Here is a 27,683-nt window from a genome sequence, read left to right on the forward strand (position 1 = left end):
GTAGATCTTCCATGGAGACAATGTTTCTCATCATGCGCCATATATGGCTTGCGTATATATGGCTTTAGTATATAGGACCGCTAGGGGTTGAACAGTTGACAGGGATAGGGCTGGTAGGGGGGTAAACAGACGGGGATTTCTCTCGATTTACACTTTTTAATACATAAACGAAAAACAAAAAAAAAAGTTACAGATGTTAAGTTAGTCATCTGGGTTTTTTTTATTTTTTCTTCCTCGGAATGGAAAATGTCAAACATGATGGCTTGCTCAATTCGACCGAAATTGTTTGCTAAACGTTTCATACGTCATATGTCGACAGTTCACTTTGGTCAGAACACTTGTTCCTGATTCAAAGTCTTATTTGGAAATATTTCTACTCATGTGTAAACCTCAATATTTTTACTCATGTAGAAACCTCAACATTTCTACTCAAGTATAAACCTCAATATTTCTACTCATGTAGAAACCCCACTTTCTACTCATGTAGAAACCTTAATATATCTACTAATGTGTAAACCTGAATATTTATACTCGTGAAGAAACCCCACGTTCTACTCGTGTAGAAACCTCAAAAAAATAAAACATATCACGACGTTTCGGGCACAACACAAATGTCCGTCATCAGGTGGGAAAGCATTATTAGCATGCTAATTTATCACATTAATATAGCCACTTCTGTGTCCTCGTCGAGGAGGCCGCTCTCCGATCTTACATTTACATGCTAATTTCTCACGTCGTGATATATTTTATTTTATACCTACGTGACTTTACCGAAAGAACCAAAGAGTATGGATCCCTGCAGTCACAAAAGCTTCAAATCAAGATTGCCATTTATATTATTTACTATTTAACTATTTTTATTTTCCAAGTTAAAGCCCGACTGAGCTATATATTGCTCTTTTCCAGAAGCGACCTCGACGTCCCAAATGATAGCTCAATGAAGTGGCTTATCGTCATCACGTGGACATTTATAGCAGCCAAAAAACTGTAAAATGCGTAAGGTTGATTGTGAACGTGGCAGGAAACCCGGAGGACCCGGATACAAATCCACGCGAGAGACAGGCAAACCCCAAATATACAGCAGGCGTCAAGATCGGGATTGAACCTACAACCACCTGAATATCAGGCGAGGTAGCTAACATCTCACCACCGTAGTACCCAGATGGTGGTGGGGAAAAATTATAGCAGAGCTTGGAGGCATGGAGTCAACTGTGCAACAGCTGTAAGGATATGTCAGAAATAAGAAACGGTAATTTGATCGTTACCATTAACATCACCACCATCATCACCACTACCCGTCACCATCATCACAACTCGCAGCAACATTAATCACCATCACTATCATCATCAGCACCATCACCACTGACATCAACATTAATCACCATCACTACCATCATCATCAGCACCATCAACATTAACATCGACATTGATCATGATCACTGTAATTACTTTTGGAGCGAATCTATATCTTTCGATTACTCAACCGGGGAATAATTTCCTCCACGTCACGTGGCCTCTTCCCCGCTTCGATTGTTCGTTCCCCCTCCTCCTTGCATACAAAGTGAGAGCCAAGAGAAAGGCGAGCGAGCGAGTGACTTCTAGTGTCTGTGTGTGCTGGTGTTGGAGAGAGGAGAGACAAAGGCGGACGTGCGAGCATGGAAACACTCTGCTTTGTACAGCGTGTGATGATAGCCGTCCAGCTGCTGCTCCTCCTGTCTGCAACTCTGGGTGAGTTTGCTATCAGTTTTTCAGATGTCGATTTAAAGACAAATGCCCTATTCACCGTGACACTCGCTTCAGGTGTGTTGCGTTGTGTGGGGTCGCAGCTGCACAGGGATTTGTCGACCACACCGGACGGCTTATTTGCAGAACGACGTACCTTAACTACTTACCTACGGAGTTGTCTAGCTACCTACCGAATCACTTGTGTGCCTGCCTACCAGACTAACGGTGGCTCGAAGATGTTAACTACATCGCCTGGTATGCAGGAGGTCGTGGGTTCGATCCCGACCCTCACCCCTGTTTTATATTTGGAGTTTGTGTCTCCCTCTCCCCCCGTGGTCGCGTGTATTTTTCTCCAGGTCCTCCGGGGTTTCCTTCCACATTTAGAAACGTGTTCTCCGAGGAATTTGGCTGCTATTAATTTCCACAGTTTAAGCCACTTCATTGAGTTATCATTTGTGGCCACGTCGCTTCTGAAAACGAGCTATAAAGCTCTAGTGGGTCTTCACTGGTAAAATAAAATAGCAGTTAAATAGTTACAATAGTTTTCACTGAAAAAAATAAGGTAAAAAGCTATTTTTTCAATGCACACACTTTTATTTGCACTCAAAAGTAGAGAATACATTATTGTGACCCTAAAGTTGATCAAATTTGATATGCGGAATAAAGTGGGTGGCTTGCATAAAGAAAAGTAAAAATGAAAAGGAAGCCACTCACTTATATTCAGTACATCAAATTTGATAAATTTTGGAGTCATAATAATTAATTTTCTACTTTTAAGTGTAAATAAAAGTATGCATTGAAGAACAAGGTTTCTACCTCTTTTTTTTATATCCTGCTTCGTTAGAGGAAGTGAACGGGTCACATGCGGGGGTAGGGAGGCAGAACATGGAAATGGAAGTTGCATTTTTATTCGTGTAAAATGCCACACGTTGACTAATTTCCTCTAACCCAAGTCTTGATCTAAAATACAGAAGCAGCCACTTACGCCTCCTTCACAGTTTTGAAATGTCCCATCAATATTCGGACGCGCGCGTACAACTGCGGCCGCCATTCGTAACTTCAGTGGCGGTGACGTCACCACGGTTCTATTGGTGCCAGGCCAGGTGCACCTTGAGGCCACGTGAAGTTGTCAAAAACCTCGCTGCTGACAAGAGGTCACGGGACAGATCCTGCAGGTGCCATGGGTTGACTGAGATGACTGGCATATGCACCAGCTGTGCCCCCTAGTGTGCCAACTTGTTGCACTTTACCCCGCCCGGTGCTCCGCTCGTTGTTGTGAGCGTCGCTCCTTTGCCCTCCGTTGTTGCTGGAGGACGACTGCCTCCAACTGCCCAGCAGCGTCCATCACGAGCCTCCTCCACAGAGGCCGATCTTGACACCGCTGGTACCAGTTATTGGCAAGTCCACTCAGCTCCCACATCCTCCAGTACCACATTACTCCATCTCTTCTGCACACCGTGGCGCTCCCGTTTAGCCCCCATCTATCTGGCCAAACAGAAGCTGTTTGGACATGCAGTGGCTGGGCATTCGGGCTACATGACACAGCTAACGCAGCCTTGCCTAGCAGAGTATCTCACCGATGGGACTGTGTCCAGATTTATACCAGGATCTGTGAGCTCCTCACACAATACAGTCTGGTGAAACCCAGGATGGATGCGGGGAGAAGGGTGGGACATTAAGTGTAACCGAGAAGACTTGAAGCTTCGTGTGGAGCGACAGACCAGGTAGCTTCCACACAGCGTTACGCAATCGATTAAGAGAAAATGCTGCTCGGCTGATTCGGACTGAGACCTCTGCCGTCAAACCGGAGCTGGTCCATAAGCACACTGAGCCAGATATGGAAACCTCTCCACTCTCTCCACAGCTGCACCATCGCCAATGGGGAGTTGAGGTGATGGAGTTTTTGGTGCCACAAAAAATACCCAAATTTGGTGGGGCTGATGGTAAGGACCCCACCTCTTAGTAGTACACTCGTGTACACAAATACACGGACACACATATCCAACCACATCGGCACACTATGTATTCGCACGTAAAGACAAATATCCCCCCTATAGCCTTAACAGAATGTTGGGGCAAGTTCTGTTCGCGAGTAGAAACCTATGAAGGCCGATGTGGCACACGAGGGGGTGGTGGGTGGCCAGGACCGCGCCCGGTCCCCTTTGTCCCTCCAGTTTTTACGTACCTACACCACACCAGGTACTCATTTAAGGTCAATTCGGCCAAGGCAGGGCCCAGGAACAGTACATATATATATCATTTTACCAAGCAAGCCCACCAAGCTATACAGCTATTGTTAAGAAGTGACCAGACTATCACAAATGGTAGCTGAAAGAAGTGGCGTATCATCATCATCACGTGGAAATTTAAAGCAGCAGCAAAATACTCTAAACGTGTGACGTCGATTATAAACATGGAGGGAAAACCCGAGGGACCCGGAGAAAAAATCCACAGGACCACACGGGGAGAGAGACACGCAAACTCTAAATATACAGCAGACGTCAGGGTCGCGATGAAACCCACGACCTCCTTATGCCAGGTGTGGTAGTTAACGTCTCGCCGCTGTGACCGATATCACCGATGTTGGCAGTGAGCAGGAATCGAATTCGGGTCGCTGGGTTCGTAGCGAGTGTGCAAACTGCTGCGCCACGACTTCCTCCTGTGTATACAAAGATCCCCCGTATCTCCTTGAATAGACTGTTGAGGCAATTGCTGTTAGCGAGCACCTATTAGGGCCCTGTAGCATATGAGGGTTTGGACGGCCAGCACCACGCCTGAGTGCCTTTGTCTCACACACACACACGGTGTGTATACAACCAAAATATAAAGATCCCCTGTATAGCCTTAAAACTCTTTGGGCAAGTGCTGTTAGCGAGCACCTATGAAGGCCGTCACAGCACACGAGAGGGTGGGTGGCCAACTCCATGCCCAGCCACCTTTGTCTCCCGAGTTGCAGTGGTGTTATGCATCACATCAGGCACCCTTTTGAGGCTGAGTCGATCTAGGGGAGCGCCCAGGAACGGTTCAGATGATCGTCACTGGTGTTGGCCATGAGCGGGAATCGAACCCGTGTCGCCGGGTTCATAGTGCAGTGCGCTAACTGTTCCTCCACCACTCCCCATGTGTATACACGCTAATGTAGGTATGTTGAACTTCTTTCGCACCATACGTAGCCAACCGCCCTAATAGGAGGTGCGGGGGAAGGACAACAAACTAATACAAAAAGGTAGTTATAAAGAAATGACTTTTCAACATAAATAAAAAAAATGAGTGCACAGCTGACAAGGGATAGGGCTGGTAGGGGTACACAGAGGTTTCTCTATTTATTCCACGTCTTACCTTAACGTTACATTTATTTTTTTTATAAACTGAAGACAATAAGTGACAGGTTTGAAGTTCGTCAGCTGTTTTTTTTTATCTTTCTTCCTTGGGATGGAAAATGTCGAAAGATGATGGCTTGCTCAATATGCCCAGAGCAGCATGCTCCATGTTTAATTCATTATTTGGTGGTGGTGATGCTGCTGCTGCGTTGTACAAGAGCAGCTAAAAACTCCAACGTCTTAGTCGCACTCAACAACAAATGTATGCGCTATGGAGGACGCCCATTGCCTGAAACGTCTGGGTCTGTCCCATTAACTCCTGCTAGCTGCGAGCTTTCGAAACTTCACGTGATGGCCTAAACGTTTTACCTGGCCTGGCACAAACGCCGTGGTGACGTCACCGCCACTTCGTGGTGAACGGCGGTTGTGTGCAGGATGAAAGCACTTGTCCCAATACGCCGTGTAGTCTATACGGGGGATCTTTGCCTTTGTATGTATATGTGTATGTATGTCTTTGATTGTATGTCTTTGTATGTATGTGTGTATGTCTTTGTATATGTTTGTGTATGTCTGTGTGTATCTCTTTGTGTGTATATGTCTTCGTGTGCTGGTTGAAAGCACTTGTCCCAATACCCTGTTTAGGCTATACGTGGGATATTTGCCTTTGTGTGTATGTATGTATTTGTGTATGTCTTTGTATGTGTGTATCCATTTGTATGTATGTCTTTGTGTGCATATATGTGTGTATCTCTTTGCGTAAATGTATGTGCGTATGTATGTGTGCATGTATGTGTGTATCTCTTTGTGTGTATGTATATATCTTTGTGTGCTGGCTGAGAGCACTTGTCCCAATACGCCGTGTAGGCTACGCGGGGGATATCTTTGTCTTTGTGTATATGTCTCTGTGTGTATGTGTTTATGTCTTTGTGTGTATGTGATCATGTCTTTGTATATATGTGTGTATATATGTATGTGTATATGTGTGTGTATATGTATGTCTTTGTCCCTTTGCCTGTGCAGGTGCCCAGAGTGTTACATCGAAGATCGACCACGACAGTGAAGCGTCCGGTGGGAGCGGAGGAGACGCGAAGCTGCGCTGCGTCTACAAGGGAAGCAAGACCGCCAGACGGATAACATGGGAAAAGGAAACAAATCAAGAGCGTGTGTACATAGCAAGTCGCCATGATGATAAAAGTCACGTGTTTGATGTTACGTTACAAGGGCGCCTGACTTTCCTTGGCCAAGGAAACAACGATGCCACCATCTTAATCCGCACGCTGCGTGCCTCGGACAGCGGAACCTACATCTGCAAATTCATGACAATGACAGGGCTTTTGGAGGCGAAGATCAACCTCATCGTGGTCGGTGAGTTCAATCGGTAGCAAAGTGGTTCGTTTCGTTGACGAGGTTAACGAGAAAAGAAAGTAGTTCATGTCATTGTTCAGAATATTTTACTGAGGCCACAGAAGAAGCTCTCCTTTCACAAACGTCCAGTAGGGGTGGGCCAGACGACCTCCTGTATAGCACGTGAGGTAGTTAACATCTCGCCACCGTGGCCACACCCTCCTGAAAATAGGGTATTGAGACTCACAAACAAACATCGTAGAAATAATGACACGTACAGTTTTTTTCCGTTCTTAATTAATTGTATTTTACAATGACCTTCAGACCGCTGCTCTTTCGCTGGCATTGACACATAATACCTCTCATACCACGGTTAATGGTATGGTTTACAACATGGAGTATAACAGCGCCTCGCAGCTGTCTCTCTCCCCCTCCTCTGTTCCGACCATGGATGAACTCGTCCGTTTGAACGGGGCTCGTAGCTATCCGTGGTGCTTAAGTTGAGGGTAAGAATCTACCCATTTTTTCGCCATATAGCATTGTGATATATAACGACTTATTGTTGGTAGCTTAGCTGATTGGAGAATATATAGAGTTTATTGATAACATTGAGGTAATTTATATTTTAGTTTTTTATTGGTTCACTATATAGTATTCATTATATATTGTAGTGTATACCCAGTTACTGTGAATAGCTCAGATGTGTAGGCCTTGACTTCAACATAGCCATTTCTGTGACCAGTCACAAGCTAATCACTCAGTTATTTCAATGCTAAATTCGCCTAGTTATTTCAATGATAAATTCTCCTGTTTGATTTGTACTAGGTGCCTCTGTGAATGGTTATGCTCTGACTTTAACATAGCTATTTCTGTGACCAGTTACAACCTAATCACTCAGCTATTTCAATGCTAAATTCTATGCTAATTCCTTTGTCAAGGGGTGCCTCTACGGATGTGTATACTTTAACTTTAACATAGCCATTTCTGTGACCAGTCACAAGCTAATCACTCAGCCATTTCAATGCTAAATTCTATGCTAATTCCTTTCTCAATGCGCTTTGTTTCTTCTCACACAGCTTAAAGGTCGCGATCTGAGCGTGGCTTTTTCACTCCAGCGCTTTCCTCCAGACAGTCTCGTCCCTTTACCTGATGAAGGCCGCTTGTGTTGTGGCCGAAACGTCGTAAGAATATTATTGTGTTATTTTCTTTTATCTATTTATTATTTTATTCTCATTCTACGTGACTTTACCGAAAGAACCAAAGAAGATGAATCCTTGCAGTCACGAAAGCTTTAAATCGAAATTTGACATGTACAGTTGTTGAATAAAATACGAACATTCTGTGCCCTGCCACAGGAAAGTGGAATATGAAAGTGGGGCACGGGTTACAACGACAGGAGTGCAAAAATATGATTAAAAAAGGGTGAAAAAGTCACTAAATAATAAATATAAAAAGCATATAAGTCAGATTTTCCAACACCAACATGTAACAAGTAAGAATGGCTGGCTTTCATGCTGCTATGCCCCAAGGCTGTGGGGAGCTTTTCCCCAACAACATCTGGAGCCCTGACTCCGTCGGTTCTTTTAAACCAACCCCGAAAAGGGGGACTGACACGGCAAGAGCTTTTTATTTAGGACTATCAAGTTAGCGGGCCAGGAAAACGACATCGAGTTTAGTGAAAGAATCACGATCCTCCCGCCTCCCCCATACTCAACGGGTGAATTCATTCAGGCCCCAATCTCAGCACTGGAGCTATCTCATCGAAAATCTCAGACAAGGAAGAAGAATACAACACACGTACATGGGATCCATTCCTACAACCTTAGACCAGTCTTAAACACCTGAGTCCAGAACAATAACCTAGCCGTCCAGAGCAGTGGTACCCAGACCAGAGAGTGAGTGTGTGTAACTCTCTAAGTCACCCGGGCCACCTGGTCTAAGCAGGGTTGTGGCAGCTGATACTGGATTCGAATTTTAATCCCAGGCTCTCAAGCGATGCTGGCTGAGTGTCTCCCGACTCTCTGGGTACACCCCAGCCACTTCATCTTTGGGGGTTTATTTTTACATTTTTCTTTTTTAAAACGTGACCCCTGGTAAAAACCGTCCAGAAGGTCAGGATGTTGAAATTTAATGATGTGAGGAGGGATGTTGAATTAAACATTTTTATATATATCTGTAAAACAATCAACCATGAAAAGATGATTTTTCTTCAAAAGCTTTTTGTATTTTTTCTGGACTTCTTGGATATTGGACTTCTTGGATATTGTAACCTTTTTTATAGTAACTTCCCTGGCTTCCACCAATAATCAGTTATATCAGTTATATATTTTTCATTTCGGTTTTATCTTTTGGTTTTATTGTTATTTTGATTGGGTTTTTCCAGGTGTGTCAGTGTCAACATCGTTAATTTTTAACAAGTGCAACGCTTTGAGAATCCTCATTTTAAATATACTTTATAAAACTAAGTTCATTATATTATAATCTAATAACATAATTTCACGAAGAGAATGACTCCACGAAATCCACAGCCCTAGTCATGATGGGAATTACCAACTGGAATCGGCATTGAGAGGCGGTGCTAATCTCCAGTCTACAGACCTGCAGAGCCAGTGGCGAAAAAAAATCCACATTTTTAGGGCAGGGCTGAGTTCATCCACGTGACAACCGCCACTGACTCGCCCACAAAGTGGTATATGTTGTATCGACCCCCGAGGGAATGGTGGGCTGAGTGAAACCCACAACCAGGTTTTGAACTCGCAACCTTTCAGATCACCAGCCGCTCCACCACCGAGCCACCTGGCAATAGCCGACGACAACAATGACGACGGCGACGACGGTGATATTACGGACAGAGACGACAACAAACCCAGACACTGTGCTCACGACCTCCGCCGCCTTGCGTCGCCATTGTTTCAGTGACGCCAGAGGTGACGTTGGCGTTGGGCCCGGCTCCCTTGGTGTCCGGTGGCGGCGCGTCTCAGCTGGCGGCGACCTGCGTAGCGGCCAACGGGAACCCCGCGGCGAGTGTAGCCTGGACCCTGAAGAACGTCTCGGGGAGCCACTTTCACTTTGACGCCATGAAGGTTGACGCGGGCACCATCATCGATCACAAAAATGGCACCATCAGCGTGACGCGGGAGCTGCGGTTGGAGCCGACGAAGGAGATGCACAAAGCGTCGCTCGCGTGCGTCGTGACGCAGCCTGGGAATGTCAATCGGATCGAGAAAATCGTCGCTCTCGATGTGCACTGTGAGTGGTGTTTCCTACCACACCGTATTGCCTAGGAGATGTTAACTACCTCGTCTGGTATACAGGAGGTCGTGGGTTCAATCCAGACCCCTAATGTCTGCTGGAAATTTGAAAATGTGCATGTCTCTCTCCTCCCATGGTCGCGTGGATTTTTCTTTGGATCCTCCGATTTTTCCCCTCCATATTTAGAATCACCATCACCACGCGTTTAAGTTATTTGACTGCTATTCATTTCCATGCGATGGTGATAAGCAATTTCGTTGAACTATAATCTGTGATAGCTATGTTGATTCTGAAGAAGAGCGATGTAGCTTAGTGGGCCTTACCTGGTAAAATAAAAATAATTTAGTTTATAGTTTTTACAGAGTATTGGTAAGCACAAGACAATGTACCACTGCATACGGATAATAAGGGGTAAAGGCACAGCCCTGCAATTGCTTGCTCAAACCACTGCTGACATAAGGACCTCCCTCCCACTCGAGAGAAACTTGGCCTACTCTTCCACACAAACCAGATGACTTGGAAGAGGTGGGGGTACCCAAACTTAATCCCTGCGTTTGAACACTGCTGGGGACCCCCAGTGGCAGCTGTCGCTATGTGGCACAAGGTGTATTCAGTGCTGGCCTACAAATGGCAAATTAGTCCGTCAGTACTGGGCGATGAAATCGTTTCACACTTGAGATGTACCAGGTATTTTACCATCCCTGACAATGGGTTAGTTTTTAAAGCTCCACTTAAATCTATGTAAGTATATTGAACTTTTTTCACGCACCGTACGAAGCCAACCATGCTAATCGAAGGTGCGGGGGGAAGGGCAACAAACGCCAAAAAGATGTTTTTAAATAAATTCGTTTTCAATCTAGATTTTAAAATGCATAACTCCAGTGGCTTCCTAATATCGGAAGGAAGAGCGTTCCAGACGGCCGCAGAAGGAAATCTGAAAGCGCACGATACGGTGACCACCGTCTTTGTTCGATGGCTTAGCCGATAGCCGCTGCTGCTGCTGCGAGGATGACCACTGGAGATCACGTGATGATGGTTTGTGCTCCTTGATGAGATCAACGAGGTATTGTGGTTCATTTGGGGCGAACACTTTGTCGTGCGACCTTATAATCATGTATTCGTTGTCAGCAACCGGAAGCCAATGCAGCTCCACGAGCACTGGACGGACATGCAGTAAATTAAAATAACAAAAAGAATGTAGCAAATCGTTGGTGTTCGCACCGTTTATGATGTTCAGGACCATCATGTAGGACTGCGCGATGTTTCACAGATATAGTCTGCAGTAGTTTCACAGTGGTGGGCGGGAGGGGGGTGATGTTACTGCTGTGTGCGTGGAATCCCAGTTGAGCAAATTTGCAGGTAAATTTTTGTGGTCCAAATTTGGCCAAATCAGAATCAGAATATTTACACTGGAGGAATCCGATGAGCTACGAAGCTCTTTTTCGCAGGTGTCCAGTACAGGGCACAGAGTCAGCACGTTTACAACAACAAACAATAACAAACAACACAGAAACACTACAGAAGTAGTAGTGACGTGGGAAAGTTTGCGTATTCTACCATTTGCAGACAAGCCGGAGGTGACGGTCAGTGGAGTCACTGGCCCCATGCAAGAGGGAAGCGCCAAGGTCACTCTCAGCTGTCGTGCCGACGCCAATCCCAGCGCGAAGTACTCGTGGATGAGGTGAGGGTTCTGCTGTGTGAGAAAGGTTGCCACCATGTCGTTTCTCACGATGCGACCTGATACGGTGGCTAGGATATGTTAACTACCTCGCCTGGTATACAGGAAGTCTGAGATTGATTCCAACTCCTGACGCCTGCTGTGTATTTGGAGTTTGTGTGTTCTCTCTCTCCACGTGGTTGCGTGGATTTTTCTCCGAGTCCTCCACATTTAGAATCGACATCACGCAATTTAGAGTTATTCGGCTGATTTTAAATTTCCACGTGATTATGATGAGCCACTTTGTCAGGCTATCATTTGTAATCGCCGGGTCACTTGGGAAAAAGAGCTACATAAGCACAGTTGGGGCCTTACCTGGTAAAATATAGATAAATATTTTTTAAAAATAATGAAAAAATAGTAAATAGGAATCGTCAATCCGACATCCGGTTTTCACGACATGATGGTAATGGTGATTGCTGCTCTCCGGTCCACTTTGCAATGCGTACCACACATGGTGCATCATTCGCTCCGATGTCTTGCCTATCGCTTCGCGTGCTTCTCCCGAGCTACACCGCACAAACCGCAAAAAACGCCACGCAGTCGGAGTGTTTCGCGATAGGGTTTCCATGACATACTCTTTGGTTCTATTCGGTAAAGTCACGAAGGTAAAAAATAAAACAACAAAAATCACGACGTTTCGGCCACAACGCAAGCGGCCTTCATCAGGTGAAGGGATCAGGCTGTCTCGAGGACAGCGCTGCATTGAAACACAGCCACGCTCAGACCGCGACCTTTAAGCTGTGTGCGAGGAAACAAGGTGCCTTGACAAAGGAATTAGCATAAAAATTAGCATTTGATTGGCCGACTTAGCATAGAGGTGGTGTACATGTGGGTGCACATGCCGGTTGGCGCGGGGGGGGGCGTTTACATATTGATGGTGTGAAAAGGGAATTTAAGAGCTGCGAAAGTTTGGGGTACCACTACTTGAAAAATATACTTTACCATTGAAAATTAGTTTAATGTTTGGTTCGATTTAGAATATCTTTCCAATGGTTGCTTAATTTGAAACCATCTTCTCGGTTGAAATTGTGTCTGTGTTTGTAGATCTGAATTGCTTCGTGAACAAATCTCTGATAAAAAAAAAACCCCGTGTGTTTGCAAAGAACCTTGGTATCGAAGAAAATTATATCGTGATCACCCACAACGTCGTGATCACCCACAATGCGTTGTGGGTAATCACGATATAATTTTCTTCGATACCAAGGTTCTTTGCAAACCCACGGGTTTTTTTTTATCAGAGATTTGTTCACGAGGCAATTCAGATCTACAAACACAGACACAATTTCAACCGAGAAGATGGTTTCAAATTAAGCAACCATTGGAAAGATGTTCTAAATCGAACCAAACATTAAACTAATTTTCAATGGTACAGTATATTTTTCAAGTAGTGGTACCCCAAACTTTCGCAGCTCTTAAATTCCCTTTTCACACCATCAATAGGTAAACGCCCCCCCCGCGCCAACCGGCATGTGCACCCACATGTACACCACCTCTATGCTAAGTCGGCCAATCAAATGCTAATTTTTATGCTAATTCCTTTGTCAAGGCACCTTGTTTCCTCGCACACAGCTTAAAGGTCGCGGTCTGAGCGTGGCTGTGTTTCACTGCAGCGCTGTCCTCGAGACAGCCTGATCCCTTCACCTGATGAAGGCCGCTTGTGTTGTGGCTGAAACGTCGTGATTTTTGTTTTATTTTTTACCTTCGTGACTTTACCGAATAGAACCAAAGAGTATGGATCCTTGCAGTCACGAAAGCTTTAAATCTAGAATTTTCCATGACAGTCTGTTCTATAAGGACAGTAGCAGTCGTAGTTGTGTTCCTGAAGAACGCTGCGTTATATGGAACAATCACGTCATAATAAATATGTAATATAGGGGGTAAAGCACAGTCCACGATAACGTGCGAGATGTGTAACGCAGGGCCGAACCAAGACTGGAGGTGCATGGGTAGCATCTAGAAGCATCCAGCATGATCCCAATGCCTTGGGCGATGATGATCCTATGCCCAGGCAGCCGCGCAACTGCTTATTCCCACTTGTGCAATGAGAGTTCCGTTTGATCGCGTTATGTCCGATTTGCGTTATGAAAATTTTTCCATGCGTTGGGTGTATTTTGTGTTTCTTTGCTTTTCCGTGCTTCAGGATGAATGAGGATGATTTAAACATTCATCCCAACGGCACGTTATGCAAAAATTGAGCCGGCCAGAAGTCGTGCAGTGCTGAACTGGCAGTGCAGAAATCCCTTGCGTTGGAATTCCAAGTTTCAGCCACGGTCCCCGGGATTTAAAGTGGGTTCTTGAGTGTAGCGAGTTGACGATCTCAGCCCCGTTCAGCGATGACCACACCAAATAATATAACGTTTAAAAAAACAATTGAACACGAAACGTCAAGGTCTACTCGAATTGTTAAATTTTGTTGTGGGTTTAGGTCTCTAAAATGCAAACGGTTAGTGCTGAACTAGTAACTGTTTCGTTTATGTGAAAAACCCTTACTAAATTGGCAGTGTTGGGTGGTGGCGGGTTTCACGACACATTTGTACCTACGCAATCTAACCCAAAAATAACTTGTATTATTATTAAAAGAAATGGTTGTGAAATTTGATTTGGATAAATTCCAGCTCCTGAGAATCAAAATAATGTGTCTGTTCCACCGTCACGTGCTACGAACGTTGCTCCCAAGTGGCACGGCGGCTGGGGGAAGTGCTGCTGCGCCCCTGACTGTGTGAGCGCCCAGAGGTCGCTCGAAGGGCATCTCGGAGGTAGCTCTCCGACGTCCGCTTCCGCGGATCGTTCTCTCACGCGATGGGGGGGGGGGGGTGCTGGCACTGCTCTATGAGATTTGCGAATGGCTTCTTCATCTCACGCCACGATGCCGGAGTTTGTTGTCCTCCTTTGCCCACCACCCCCGCACCTCCGATTTAGCCACGGTTGGCTACGTACCGTGGGAAAGAAGTTCAACGTGCATACAAAACATACGTAACATACATACAACATGTATGCATGACATATGTAGCAACATACATACAACATACATAACATACTGAAAATACATAATATATGTAACATTCATATATATGTAAAATACATACCGACATACATAAATAACATATAATACAACATACATACATACAACACACATACATAACAAACTTAACATACATTACATATAAAACATACATAACCTATGTAACATGCAACATACATAATATATGTAACAAGATACGTACAACAAACATACATAACATACGTAACAACAGACATTCAACATATATACACGCAAAATCGATATACAACTGTGTGGGGAGGGGAATTGGGCGTAATGTTACAAAAATGTGTTTCTGATGTTATCGCTTCTGTTGTGTTGTTGTGTTTTGCAGGAATGGTACACATATGAATGGCTCTGGCCACAACACGCTGACTCTAGATCGTGCTGTGAGTAACTCCGGGATTTACCAGTGCATTGCTGTGAACTACATGGGCTCGGACGCTGGCGAGATCGAAGTCAACATCACCCACGCGCAAGGTCAGCCCACGCCACCGCCGGGTAACTGGGCATTCGTTCACTTGGCGAGTGGCGGACATTCAGGGATTGGTTGATTCGATTTAAATTTGATTTAATTTGGAAATAACGTTGTCAATCCACTGCTTGGATCTGAGTGATCTTCAGCAAGCGAGAATTTCATCATCGTTTGCAGCTGGGATTGCCATCGTCCCTCTCTCCTCCTGATGCCGAGAGGAAATGGACAAGGTTTAGGATTGTGGCTCATGCAGCTTCAAAGACTGCATTGGGTATGCGGTCCAAACCTCCCCAGAGACCCTGGCTGATGGAGGAGGTGTTCTGACTGACTGAGAAAAGCGACAGGCCCACTCCCACCATCTACAGCATCCTACGTCGGAGAATGAGGAGGCTTACCACAGCCTTTACTCGGAGGTTCAGAGAGCATTGTTGCGCTTCAAGGATGAGTGGTGGTCGTGGGTTGCTGAGGAGATCAAATCTGCCTTTGTAGCAATGCAATCACAAATCACTCTTTAATTCCATGAAAAAAGTAACCTGCAGCGCCACACCTATCACCATACTTCGAGGAAAGAAAAGTGATCCGATCTCCAACCCCTACGAACAGGTTTGTAGGTTTGCTGAGCATTAGTGTGAAATATTGGGGGAGGGAAAATCCCTCAACTCAGAAACATAATGGGGAAACATGGAGATGACCCTGCTGACACTGTGGTGTCTCAAATATTGGAATAAGTAGTCAACCCCTGTGATTGGCTGGTTGAAGTGCCATCTGTTGAGGAAGTACGGAAGGCGATCCAGTCTCAGACCAAGAAAAGCGCCAGGCAGATAAGGTCTCCCAAGTGAACTGCTTAAGGAGAGTGGTGTTTGTGTGCAGACTGCCCTATATGAAATCATAATATCAGACTGGACCACTGGATGGGTTCTGCAGAATTGGAAGGATGCCCTGGTGGTCCCCTTCTTTAAGAAGGGGGACCGCACAGACTGTAAGAACTACAGAGGCATCTCCCTCCTCAGTGTGTCAGGAAAGGTCCTGGTAAGGATCATTCAACATTGCCTTACCAGGCACACTGAGGAGAGGCTTGCAAAGCCCCAATATGGTTTCAGGCGAGCGTGGTGATGCGCAGATGCCATATTTTCTGTCCGTCTGCTACTTCAGAGATGAAGAGAATTGCAACAGGACTTATATCTCTGCTTTATTTACCTGGTCAAGGCCTATGATACCATGAATTGGCCTGGGCTCTGGGTTATTTTTCATGGTTTCAGAGTCGCTGACTGTCTGCTCACAATCATTAAGGACTTTCATAATTTCGATTTAAAACTTTCGTGACTGCAAGGATTCATCTTCTTTGGTTCTTTCGGTAAAGTCACGTAGAATGAGAATATTGCTTTATTTTATTACTTTATTCTCATTCTACGTGACTTTACCGAAAGAACCAACGAAGACTTTCATAATGGTGGGAAGGCCCGAGTAAAAACTACCTGACCGGTAGTCAGAGCCATTTCCTGTTCACCTTGGGGTGTGACTGGGATGTTCTCTGGTGCCTACATTATATAACGACTTTTTCGACCAAATAGTTTGAGAAGCACTCCATGGCAGTACCAGAGGAATCTCCATCTGGTACAGATACAATGGGAGGCTGATCGATGCCCAGGTACGGTAGAGGGATGGCTCCTTATTGGTCAACCATGTTATGTACGCTGATGTTATTTTATCTGGTGATTGCTGCCCATGACAGTAACGATATTTCGATCTCAATCAACGTGTGCCTCAGACAGTGGCACCTACATCTGCATATTCATAAAAACTTTAGGGAATGAGGTGGTGAATTCAATCAGTAAGCGGTGTTTATTTCATTAACGAGGTTAGTAAGAACATTAATCTTCAATGAAGTGGTCTATTTTATTTTCGTCGGAGATAGATTGAGCGACCACGAGATACCACAAGAGGCTGTGATGAGACAACATGACCGGGTCAGCTTGAAGACACACACTCAGAAAATGCATTTGCGTCATTAGATCCTGTGATGTGCTGAGGCAGATTACAAATCACCAAGTCCAAGTGATCTCCTGCTGCTCAAATGAGCATTGAGAGGTGCAAAAATGAGGTGTGCATCTCCAAGTTCCAACCCTGCAGAGCCAGTGGTCGAAATAACACATTCCTATGGCAGGGGCGCCATGCAACTAGCATGGCACAAGTGTTGTGATGATGAAAAGCATTTGTTGTTGTTGTTGTTGTTGTCTTACAGATGGCAATGAGCCCTGTATCATAGCTGTTGCCATCGTAGTGCCACTGATGGCGTTGGTGGCCGTGGTCGGAGCCATTTACTTCTTCCGCAAGAAAGGCAGTCCTGTCACGTGAGTTTCCTGTGTCAAAATGTTTGTAAATTCGGAAATAATTCTGGAGGAACGTCACTCCGACTGAGAATTATTGAAAGAAGTTTCAGAGTTCAACACAGTCTATCAGTGTGACACCATTCTCAATCTCTGTTTCTCAGTTAAATACGGTTCATGGTTTTCACCACTAACCACTGCCATATAACTTCCCCATTGGCTAATCTGTCAGCAGCAGCTATGCAAATTACGTACTTGCTCGTTCCAAAATGTATTATCATTGCTTTTTTTATTGTGTGCGTATGACTGCAACCCCCACCAGAGTTCAATTACCATAACCTGCACGTGGTTCACCTGAACGGGAAGAGGGCAAAAGGAGCAAACGCCCCAGCAAATGTCCATTGACAATCTGTTGCACCTCTTGACGTTTGGCAACCCCACGAGCCATTGCTAACACTTGGCAACGCAGTGACGCGTGGCGTAGGGGTAAAAAAAACGAAGCCAAAGACTCACGTATCATGTCGAGGGAACGATGCACAAGACGAACCAACAGAACCTGTTAAATAGGTGTCTCTTCTATGAATAATGGTTTACCAAGCAAACAAACTATACCAAACTATTTTTATTTTACCAAGTAAGACTCACTGAGCTATATAGATCTTTTTCAGAAGCGACTTGGCCACCACAAATGACAGCTCAATGGAGTGGCTTATCGTGTGGAAATGTTTAGTAGCCAAATAACTCTAAATGTGTTTCTAAATGTGAAGGGAAAAACCTGAGCACCCAGAAAAAAGTCCACGTATCCATGGGGAGACAGACATTCAAACTCCAAATATATAGGTGTCAGGATCAGGTCGAATCCACGACCTGCATACCAGGCGAAGGAGTAAACATCTCACCACCGTGACACCATCTCTCCATCGGCACCAAATGCCAAGTGCTGATCTCTCAGAGCCGACCATGTCCACGACTAAGTTTAAATTTGAAAAATTGGCCAAAGCAGTAGGATAATGAAGCATTAACCTGTTTCCATATATAAGCATTTGGTGATATGATTATTATTGCTTGACATTGTTCATTTCTCAATCCGCTTGCCCTGGTGAGGGTCGCGGCGGCAGCATGTTGAGCAAGGCGATCAAGACCTCCTTATCCCTGGCGAGGGCCTCTAGCTCTTCCAATTGTCAGGCGTTCCCATGCCAGCCGAGCGACATAGTCCCACCAGCGTGTCCTGGGCCAGTCCTAGGATCTTCTCCTAGTGGGATGTGCTGCCTGGTAGAGTTCCAGGGGGAGCAGTGGCTCGACTCTGAGGCTATGTTGGATTACCGAGCTCCTCACCTGATCATGGAGAGTGAGCCCAGAACCTTGTGGAGAAACCTCATTTTGGCCCCTTGTACCTGCGATCTCTGGGAGTGAACCATGACCTCGGATTTGGAGGTGTTGATCCTCATCCCAGCCGCTTCACACTCTGCATAAAACCATTCAAGTGCACACTGGAGATCACAGACTGACAAGGAAAAGAGGACGTCATCTGCAAAAAGCAGCGATGCCACCTGCATGCCACCGTACTGGATACTCTCTCCATACCTCGGCTGCACCTTTGATATCCTGTCCATGAAAATCACAAACAGGAGTGGAGACAAGACCCACCCTTGGCGGAGTCCAACACCCACAGTGAACGACTTTGATTTAACACCAAGAATACGGACCCAGCTCTCACTCTGGGAATAGAGGGATCGGATAGCACACAAAATCGGCAACGGTACATCATACTCCTGCAGCACCCCCCACAAGACATTGCGGGGAACACGGTCCTATGCCTTCTCCAAGTCTACAAAGCAGAGGTAGACTGAAGAAGCATACTCCCATGACCTCTGAAATATGTGAGATGAAAAAGAGTGGGTCCATTGTTCCACGATCATGATGGAATCCGCATTGTTCCTCCTGAATCTGAGGCTCAACCACTGGGAGGAGCCTCCTCTACAGGACACTGGCGTAGGCTTTACCTGTGAGGCTGAAGAGCGTGATCCCTCTGTAGTTGGAGCACACCCTTTGGTCCCCTTTCTTAAAAATTGGAATCACAACCCAAGTTTACCAATCCAGATGTATTGTACCTGCCTTCCATGCAACATTAAAGAAAAACGCGGGATAATCACTACATCATTAATAAAAATAGCTTACTTTTGAACATTCTTAGATGACATTATGTTTTTCTGTGTTGTTATATATTTTTGTAGTGTTTTAATTTGGTTACTATGTGAAATTGGCACAAAAAAACATAGAAATAGACAAAAATAATTATCCTTTTAAAGGTTACTGTATATACTGCAATCTCTGCACGGGGTGATGTATATACGTGCAGTATTTTCATTGTTTAATTTGTATGTAGTGTATAATGTACCGTATATAATATTTGACACTGAAATCGAGCATAGCTACTTTTTTGCCACACACGCATAGCCTTTCGCCTGACTGGTTACAGCCTTTGTAGCGGTTTTGCCGGTTTTGTCGGATCGGCCCAGGACCGCCTGATAATGTTGGAAGCACACCCCCACTGTGGAAGACGGACAAACATGACTATTCAAATGACTCATAGTTTCACTTTTAAAAAATAATTATCGCTTACAAACAAAAACTTCACTCTTTTCAGGAACCGCATGCAACATCTGGATGAGAGAATAATGAATTCTACTGAAACGGTGGGTGGATTAAATCGGAGTTCTGCCTCTACCAACACAGTGAATATAATCAGAAATGATGAAAAATTATAATAATTATAATAAGTTATACCCTTTCTGTAAAATAAAGAGGAGTTGTGTTAAGATATTCAAAGACCAAATAGATATATTTTGCAAGGCATCAAGACCAAGTCTCCATTAACCACACGTACTTTGTGGAAAAATATGCAAACAAACATGCTTTGATAATATATGCAATGTATTTCAAACTGATTGGCCTACACCAGAGACAGCCTTCTTTGTGGCCTTGTCTCGCCACCAGTGTGAGACAAGAGAACGCCAAAAGGCGAACAGTACAAAGACAATGCAAGTATCAGAACACTTATAGCTCGGGTAGAGGAGTTTTATCAATATTAATACAATCAGAAATTTCAAATGTCTTTGAGAAACTACCTGGTTACACATCTAACAACGCTTAATTCATCCCTTTTCTCTTACTAAAGACCTCATGAATTCTAATGTGTTCTATTCTCTGGTCACTGTGACAAAAGTGTTCGGGTTTTTGAGTTTGTGTGCGTGCATAACATACCAATAATTTAATGACAGGATAGGATATACAGGTTGTAAGTTTATATTCGGGGAAGTGGGGGAAGTGTTTTTAGACACTCAAGGAGATTGCGATTCGTGGGGGGCGCATGTGCAGGATGGTGGGGTGGGCAGGTTTTTGAGACGGGCATTGGAGTGGCATCCAGGAGCCAGAAAACTGGGTAGATGCCAAGACGCACTCAGAGCAGACCTTGCAGGTTAAGTGTTAACTGCGCAAACAGCTGATATATTTAGCAGAGACAGAGCATCGATGGCAGAGAGTGGTGGCATCAATGTTAACTTCTCGATGTTTTATATCAGTGTGACCTTTTAACCTTGATATGTCTACCAACTGTCTTACAAGCTGTGCTGGAGATAAACCAATCTCCAATCAGCTGGCATAGACTGACAGCAAAAGTGATGTGAGCACCTGTGAAGGTCTATAGGATGGAGTGGCCAATGCAGCTTCCTTTGTCTCACAAATTATTTAATCAGGATAATTTTTTTTAAGTCTGAGTTGACCTAGGGGAGGTCCAGAATACGTTCAGACGACGCTTTTAATATATTGCGAAGATGCGGTTTTAATCAAGGCAAAATATAATTGCTGTGCAATGTGGACTATTGCAGCACCACACGGACACAATAATGCTACTGCATTGATAACATTTGATTTTAAAGTAATTTCTGCTCCAAAAAATATTGCAGCAGAATCCAATGCCTAATCGTGTGCTTTCCACAAAATATCCTATTGCAGAGCCCACCTAACCAAGAGGCCAGTCACTACGAGGTAAGCTTCACACACCAAGTGAAATGATAAATAAGGATGACTTTAAGAAATATTAATTATCGTCTATGCACTGTTGAAAAAAACGTCGAAGTCAACTGTCAAAGCGTCTCCCCGCTTAGACAAAGCATGGCTTAGTGCTCATTTCCATTGCGGGCCCTGAATCAAGTGGTGCCAATTCCACATTGCTATGGCGGGACCACAGAAACTTGCGCCTGTTGGTCAATGAGAATCATCGACGACGTGTACCACTATAATCCGGAACTTCTCCACGTGAGCATTTAATCAGAAACATGACCTCTGTAGCTTCGGGCTCAGGGGCCCCACCAATCGAGACCAATAGGCACACCTTCACGCACATTTGATTCTAAATGAGAATGCATGTGTTGTTTTATTTTGCAGCCTCTGAAGCCGCATGCAGAGAACGCCTATGGCAAATTAAATCACCCCACGTACGCGAACGCTTGAAACTGAGCACTTCGGGAACACAACGACGGCATGCATTACATGGAATTCAAAACTCAAGAGCACGGAGTACAATCGGCAGTTACATTTTTTCCGGCCATGGCGACACACAAAGACCCCCCCCCCCGCCCCATATAGACATAGACTGTTGGTGCAAGTGCTGTTAGGGAGTAGCATCTATGAAGGCCGGCAAGGCACGGCACACGAGGGGGTAGGTGGCCAACACCAGGCCCGGCTGTCTTTGTCTCCCCAGTGGTCATGTTTACAAACCACACCAGATACTCATTTAAGGCTGAGTCGATCTAGGGGAGGCCCATGACCGGTGCAGATAATCGCTATCACTGGTGTTGGTCGTGATCAAAAATCGAACTCAAATCGCCAAATTATTAGTGAAGCAACGCACTAACCTGCTGCACTGCTGCTCCCCACACACACAAAAAATAGATCCCCCGTATAACCTTAACAGATTGTAGGGGCAAGTGCTGTTAGCGAGCACACACACATACAACAACAACCGCCATTCGCCACTAAGTGGCGGAGACGTCACCACGACGCTTGTGCCAGGCATGTGCACCCTGAGGCCACGTGAAGTGTCGAACACCCGCTGGCAGGAGGTCACGGGGCAAACCCAGGTGCCACGGGTCGACTGACTGAGCTGACTAGCTGATGCACCACCTGTGTCCCCTACTGTGCCAACCTGCTGTGCTTTAGCCACCCGGCGCTCCGCTCGTTGTTCTGAGCGTCGCTCCTCCGTCCTCCGTTGTTGTTGGAGGGCGACTGCCTCCAACTGCCCAGTAGCATCCTTCACGAGCCTCCTCCACAGAGGCCGACCTTGACACCGCTGGTACCAGTCATCAGCAAGTCCACACACATACACACACAGACATACATACACACGTGCAATAATGTTTTGGATCACAATGCGATCATGTTCTGAGCCTTGTAAGTATTGGGAGGAGTGCTAAATTACCGGCATATAACAGTATAGCAAATAGGTTACATATATATCTGCGTGCAAAGTTTAGCATTGCGCCCTTTCATGTGATGGGTTTAATACAGACACTCCGGTCTCCGCGCACTCTATGAAAACAACAAAAATGTTGACAGACATCTCAATTCCTGAGAATCGGTGATGTTTTCCTATGTAAATATATACACAGTAGACTCTCGATTATTCACGATAATGATGGGGAGGACAGCCACGGATAATTCAAAACTATGGATAATCCGAAAATATCCATTTTCCGCGAATCTCCATGCCAAAAACGAACGATCGACTGATTGATGCACATGCTCAGTGATAACACTTTCTTGCTCCCGCGCAGAAGACTCTGCTAAGTGGACAGCAGAGCCCTGACAATCAAAATCAATCAAAAATCCGCCCATTGTTCTAAATATATGCAACTTCTGTACTGTTTAGGTGATCACGTGGATTACGGTTTAAGCACTCTCCTTGTAATACATATTTCCAAGAACAACTTTATAACTTTTTAGATAATTAATTTGGGCTTTAGGGAAATCCATGAGTAATTTACGTAAAAATCTCAGGTGCGCGGTTAATCCACAAATCGGATAAACCGCACGTGGATAATTGAGAGGCTGCTATATACTAAAACATATTGTACCCCACTATTAACATCGAAGTACAAATGTGCACACTGCTTAGACCTCATCGTGCTGTTCACTTGGCGACACTGGATGAAAACAGGTGGACCAAAATCACTAGAGGTCCAATCAAGTACTCAAAGCTCCTGGAACCAAAAATAGTAACGGGAGTGACAACCAAGAGAAGAAGTTTGTGGGGTCCAGCCTATCCTGTCCCCTGGATCATATGGCCCTGATGTGTGTGTATTTGGAACTCTTTCACGCCGTACATAGCCAACCGTGCTAATCGAAGGTACGCTGGAAGGATAACAAACTAATGCATCAGTCCAGACTGTCCAATGTGGGGGAAGGGGGGGGGGGCTCTCTCCTGGAAGTCGGTAGAAATCCTGCAAATACAGAGAAAAATGTACTAAACGGTGATGAGTCATAGCCTCCAGAAGTGGATGTTCTGCCTCACGGCAGGTGTGGGGGTGTGCGTACACAGGAATTTCCTGATATGGTGTTGAGTTTGGTCACGTGACCAGGAACTTACAATTTCATATTCTCTTAAGCCATGAGGCAGGGTGTCAGCTATGACACAGGCCACAAAATGGAGGCACAAATAGTGTCTCAGTGAAGACAGGTGCATCTGTTCATTGTGGAACTTTAAGAAGCATTGTCTGCAAGTTCGTTTATGTTCTTATAATACTGGGAATGCTCTTATAATGTTAGGATTGCCGTTATAATGCTGAAAATGCCTTTATAATGCCGTTAAATTGTTACGATAAATGAGGCCTACTTAACAATGAAGCCTGCCACTTGCATTATTGTGAATGTTACTTGTAATTGAATAAGTCGAGTCAGACTTGTACCCATGTAACTTTAATGCGATCTTGAGAGCAAGGATGAAGAAGTATCTCATCCACAGTTCAGTGGTATGTGCAGTGCTGTACATTTAGACTGCAGTATGGTGATTACACGATGTGCCCTTATTCAACACAGTAGCTTATTCTCTTGTATAGCTATTCAGTGATAATGTAGGTGACTGGTCCATCTAGGACCTATTGTGGAGTTTCATGTTATCTAAGACAATGTTATAATGCTGCAGTGTTCATTCATTTTATTGATATTACCAAGTATTAACAGATGTTGATTTGAAGCTTTCATGACTGCAGCAATCCATACTCTTTGGTTCTTTCAGTAAAGTCACGTAGTTAGAAATAAATAAAATAAAAACAAATCACGACGTTTCGATTGCAACACAAGCAATCATCATCAGCAAGAAAACATTTTTGCTGTGTTTTCCCACCAGATGATGATTGCTTATGTTGCAATCCAAACGTCGTGATTCGTTTTTATTTTATTTCTAACTACGTGACTTTACCGAAAGAACCAAAGTGTATTAATAGATGCTGTATTTTGTGCTGTGTGTTTCCATCAGTTTTACCTCATTCAATTAATCAAATACTTTTGGAGTCGGATGTTCACCCTGGCTCTGAAGGTTTATTGAATGCGAGGTTATCTACTGGGATAGTGGTGCAACGCAGCGCACAGCGAGGCCGAGACAGTGGATTCTGGTGACAAGCCATCGGATGGATGAGGCCATGAGGTGTCCGCCATCTTGGCAGAGAGCGGCCATTTTGTGTGTGAGGTGACTGTGTTTCAAGGTTGAGACTGGAATGGCCTGGCCTCTAAATAATCTTAATAAACTCGGCTTTTTAAAGCACTTCACGTAAAATTATGTAAATCATTTTATAAAAACATGTGAGTGTTTAAGGCGCAATTATTAAAAAAAATGTACGCTTTTTATATTCCGTCATGCGTCAAGGAGGAAAGGAATTCCACAAAAAAATATCTGGCTCCCATAGAACGTCTGGTCTTTGGAATCAAAATGCGGTAGACCAAAATCAGCAGGTCGCCTCAACCAGAATCGACTCGACACTCAACAAGGATAAAGAGTGTTGGATGAGAGTGCTGCTGATGTTGCTGCTGCTGAGGCCAGAGACAAAGGTGTCACTTGTGTAACAGGTATGTATAAGTGAACGTGATGATTTACATGTAAGATCATGCCCCCTAGTGGTTGCAGTGGTGCGAGGTGCCTTAAGTCGGTTCAATTACTTTAGAATACCGTACGGGAGACCCTGCTTGAATATCGTGGTTTCATCGTTTATGGTTTCTACCTATTGCGGCCAGCCTCTTTTTATACCAATGTAGCTATCACAGGGGTTAGTTTTGACCTTTCGTGGGTATATGTTTTGTCCCTGTATGTACCGTGTCATTGACTGAAACGGTGGTGTGGTGTGGGCTCGGGATGCAAGGTCGCACCTCAACCTTTGATGTGCATAAATCTCGCGGATAAACTTAAAGATCCCCCCGTATAGCCTTAACGGCACACTAAGGGGTGGGTGGTAGTGATGTTCAGCACATGACTTGTAATATACATTTCTAAGAATAAGAATGTATGACTGTTTTAACATTATTCATTTGGCCATAAGGGAAAATCCATTGGTTAGTAATTTACGTCAAAATCTCAGGTGCGCGGTTAATCGATAAATTGGATCAACCGCACGTGGATAATCGAGTCTATCGTATGTATAACCGCCCGCAGCTATGGAATAGGGTCCCTCCAACGCGATGCTTTGTAAAATACACTTGCTGTGACTTCGAGTCCAATCCTTGAGCCGCTATTGCATCACGTGCACCACCGTCACCGTGTCCGGAGTAAACCGTGGCCTACAAGACGCGTCACTACTCGAGGAAACGTCACACTGAACACGTGGCATGTGTTGCACACTCGAAATGAAGGACATGGGCAAGTGCTCCAAATCGAGGGCAAGCACATTTATTGTGGTTAATCTGTAATCTTGTGAAGAACAGCACTGTCACACTGTAAAATGCACCAACACGTGTGTCACACACAGCATTTCTTCCGAGTCGCCATTAACCATGTGGCGGGTTTTTAAGCGCGGTTAATCATTCACAGTTTTCTCTTACACCCAATTCTACTACTGATAAACCATCTTTGTCTTTGACAATCACATTTGCACATCACTATTCGAATATTACTTTAATCCTAAGCTGTATGTCTATCTATACCATCCACTTATCTCGGTGTCTTACACCCATTATATGTACTGTATGTGTACAGTATACGTACTGTATATCACCATTGTACAGCTTGCTATTTACATGTGTTCTATTCTCAATAGCATTGCAAGTAGTCATACTCTGGGTACATGGGCATGGTTATAGACTAAACAGTATTAGAGTTAAAGAATTACAATGACAGTAGGTAATTACAGTGCATCATCCCTTTACAATGCACAGTGCTAAAACCCCTCTAATTGCATATATCACAAACGAACAATTCAAAGCCAAGCTTAACGTCTAGAACAAGTCTAGAACATTTATATAACGATCAAAAACAACCTTTGGGTCCTTTACCTGTAAAATGCACCAACACGTGTGTCACACAACAGCATTTCTTCCGAGTCGCCATTAACCATGTGGCGGGTTTACAAGCGCGGTTAATCATTAACCCTGCCAGCCACCTACAGGCCCAACTCAGTCATCACATGCTGCTGTACACACACGCACTAACGCACCGCACAGCACATCAGGACGTTCATAGAACCACACTTTTACTCCCTTGCTGCACAAGGATATAATTAAAAGAGTGGTCCCTTCCTAATGTGCCACACATGCACCAACAAGATGCAAAACAAAACTGTTAACTTGGCACGTTTGCACTGTCAACGTGTTTCCCCGAGTATTCAATTTACACGATGATTCGTCATAGGTAAAGTATGGTTTTGTATCGGCACGTTTTTTTATTTCATCTTCGTTGACTGCAAGTTCTGGATTTTCAATCGTGGCTGACATCATTGGATTTCATGTAGTAATTATCTCAGTCTAGCTGGCTAATAATAATGGCATTTATAACGCGCCAGATTTTGCAAAAAAGTAAACAACTCAGAGACGTGGAGCCAAGCTCAGTGGTGTTCGAAAGCCCTGAGCTTGGAGAGGCTGTGAAAGTTTAGTGTAGTGTATAGTGACGTGAGGCTGTAAGAGTTCGAGACCTCGGTGTCCTGATGCAGATTTTGAGTGACGCTGCTGTGCAGGGTTCTACGGTGAGCTTCAGTGCAAGGAGAGAATTATGAAGCGAGGTAAGGCGGGGAACCGGTGGTGAAGGTGCGATGACAGAAGCAGGCGATTTTATAATTTGTCCTAAAGCATTCAAATGTTTAGTCATACTCTTAGTTATTAAATAAACAGTGCTGTCAGCGATCACCCATTAAACTAAACTTTTCATTTTATCAGGTAAGGCCCAATGAGCTATCGAGCTCTTTTTCCAGAGGCGATCTGGCCACATAATAGCTCAACAAAG

At 44.6% G+C, this 27,683-nt stretch overlaps 1 protein-coding gene and 1 long non-coding RNA gene across 2 annotated transcripts; one reads left to right on the forward strand and one right to left on the reverse strand.

Moving 5' to 3' along the window:
- The first annotated feature begins 1,536 nt into the window (after window positions 1-1,536).
- On the forward strand, window positions 1,537-25,022 carry LOC116955829 (nectin-1-like). Its single transcript, XM_032977145.2, has 9 exons — window positions 1,537-1,728; window positions 6,066-6,410; window positions 9,306-9,638; window positions 11,208-11,322; window positions 14,736-14,881; window positions 17,119-17,227; window positions 19,851-19,899; window positions 21,218-21,250; window positions 21,650-25,022. Exons 1-9 carry the CDS (start codon window positions 1,656-1,658, stop codon window positions 21,713-21,715), a joined length of 1,269 nt encoding a protein of 422 aa, XP_032833036.2. The 5' UTR covers window positions 1,537-1,655; the 3' UTR covers window positions 21,716-25,022.
- On the reverse strand, window positions 9,506-27,032 carry LOC142906252 (uncharacterized). The gene is made up of 3 exons (XR_012930077.1): window positions 26,741-27,032; window positions 18,539-22,553; window positions 9,506-9,590 (listed from the first exon to the last, which is right to left on the reverse strand). It is a non-coding gene; the product is annotated as an uncharacterized LOC142906252 (long non-coding RNA).
- Window positions 27,033-27,683: the final 651 nt, after the last annotated feature.

This window comes from Petromyzon marinus, chromosome 62 (assembly GCF_048934315.1).
Source record: "Petromyzon marinus isolate PM22_M1 ecotype Great Lakes invasive population chromosome 62, UKy_Petmar_22M1.pri1.0, whole genome shotgun sequence".
Taxonomy (NCBI): Eukaryota; Metazoa; Chordata; class Hyperoartia; order Petromyzontiformes; family Petromyzontidae; genus Petromyzon; species Petromyzon marinus.

Coding starts and splice junctions, on each gene's coding strand:
- LOC116955829 (XM_032977145.2), top strand. CDS start 1,656: ATGGAAACACTCTGCTTTGTACAGCGTGTGATGATAGCCGTCCAGCTG. Junction 1,729..6,065: donor CCTCCTGTCTGCAACTCTGG/GTGAGTTTGCTA, acceptor TTGCCTGTGCAG/GTGCCCAGAGTGTTACATCG. Junction 6,411..9,305: donor GATCAACCTCATCGTGGTCG/GTGAGTTCAATC, acceptor CCATTGTTTCAG/TGACGCCAGAGGTGACGTTG.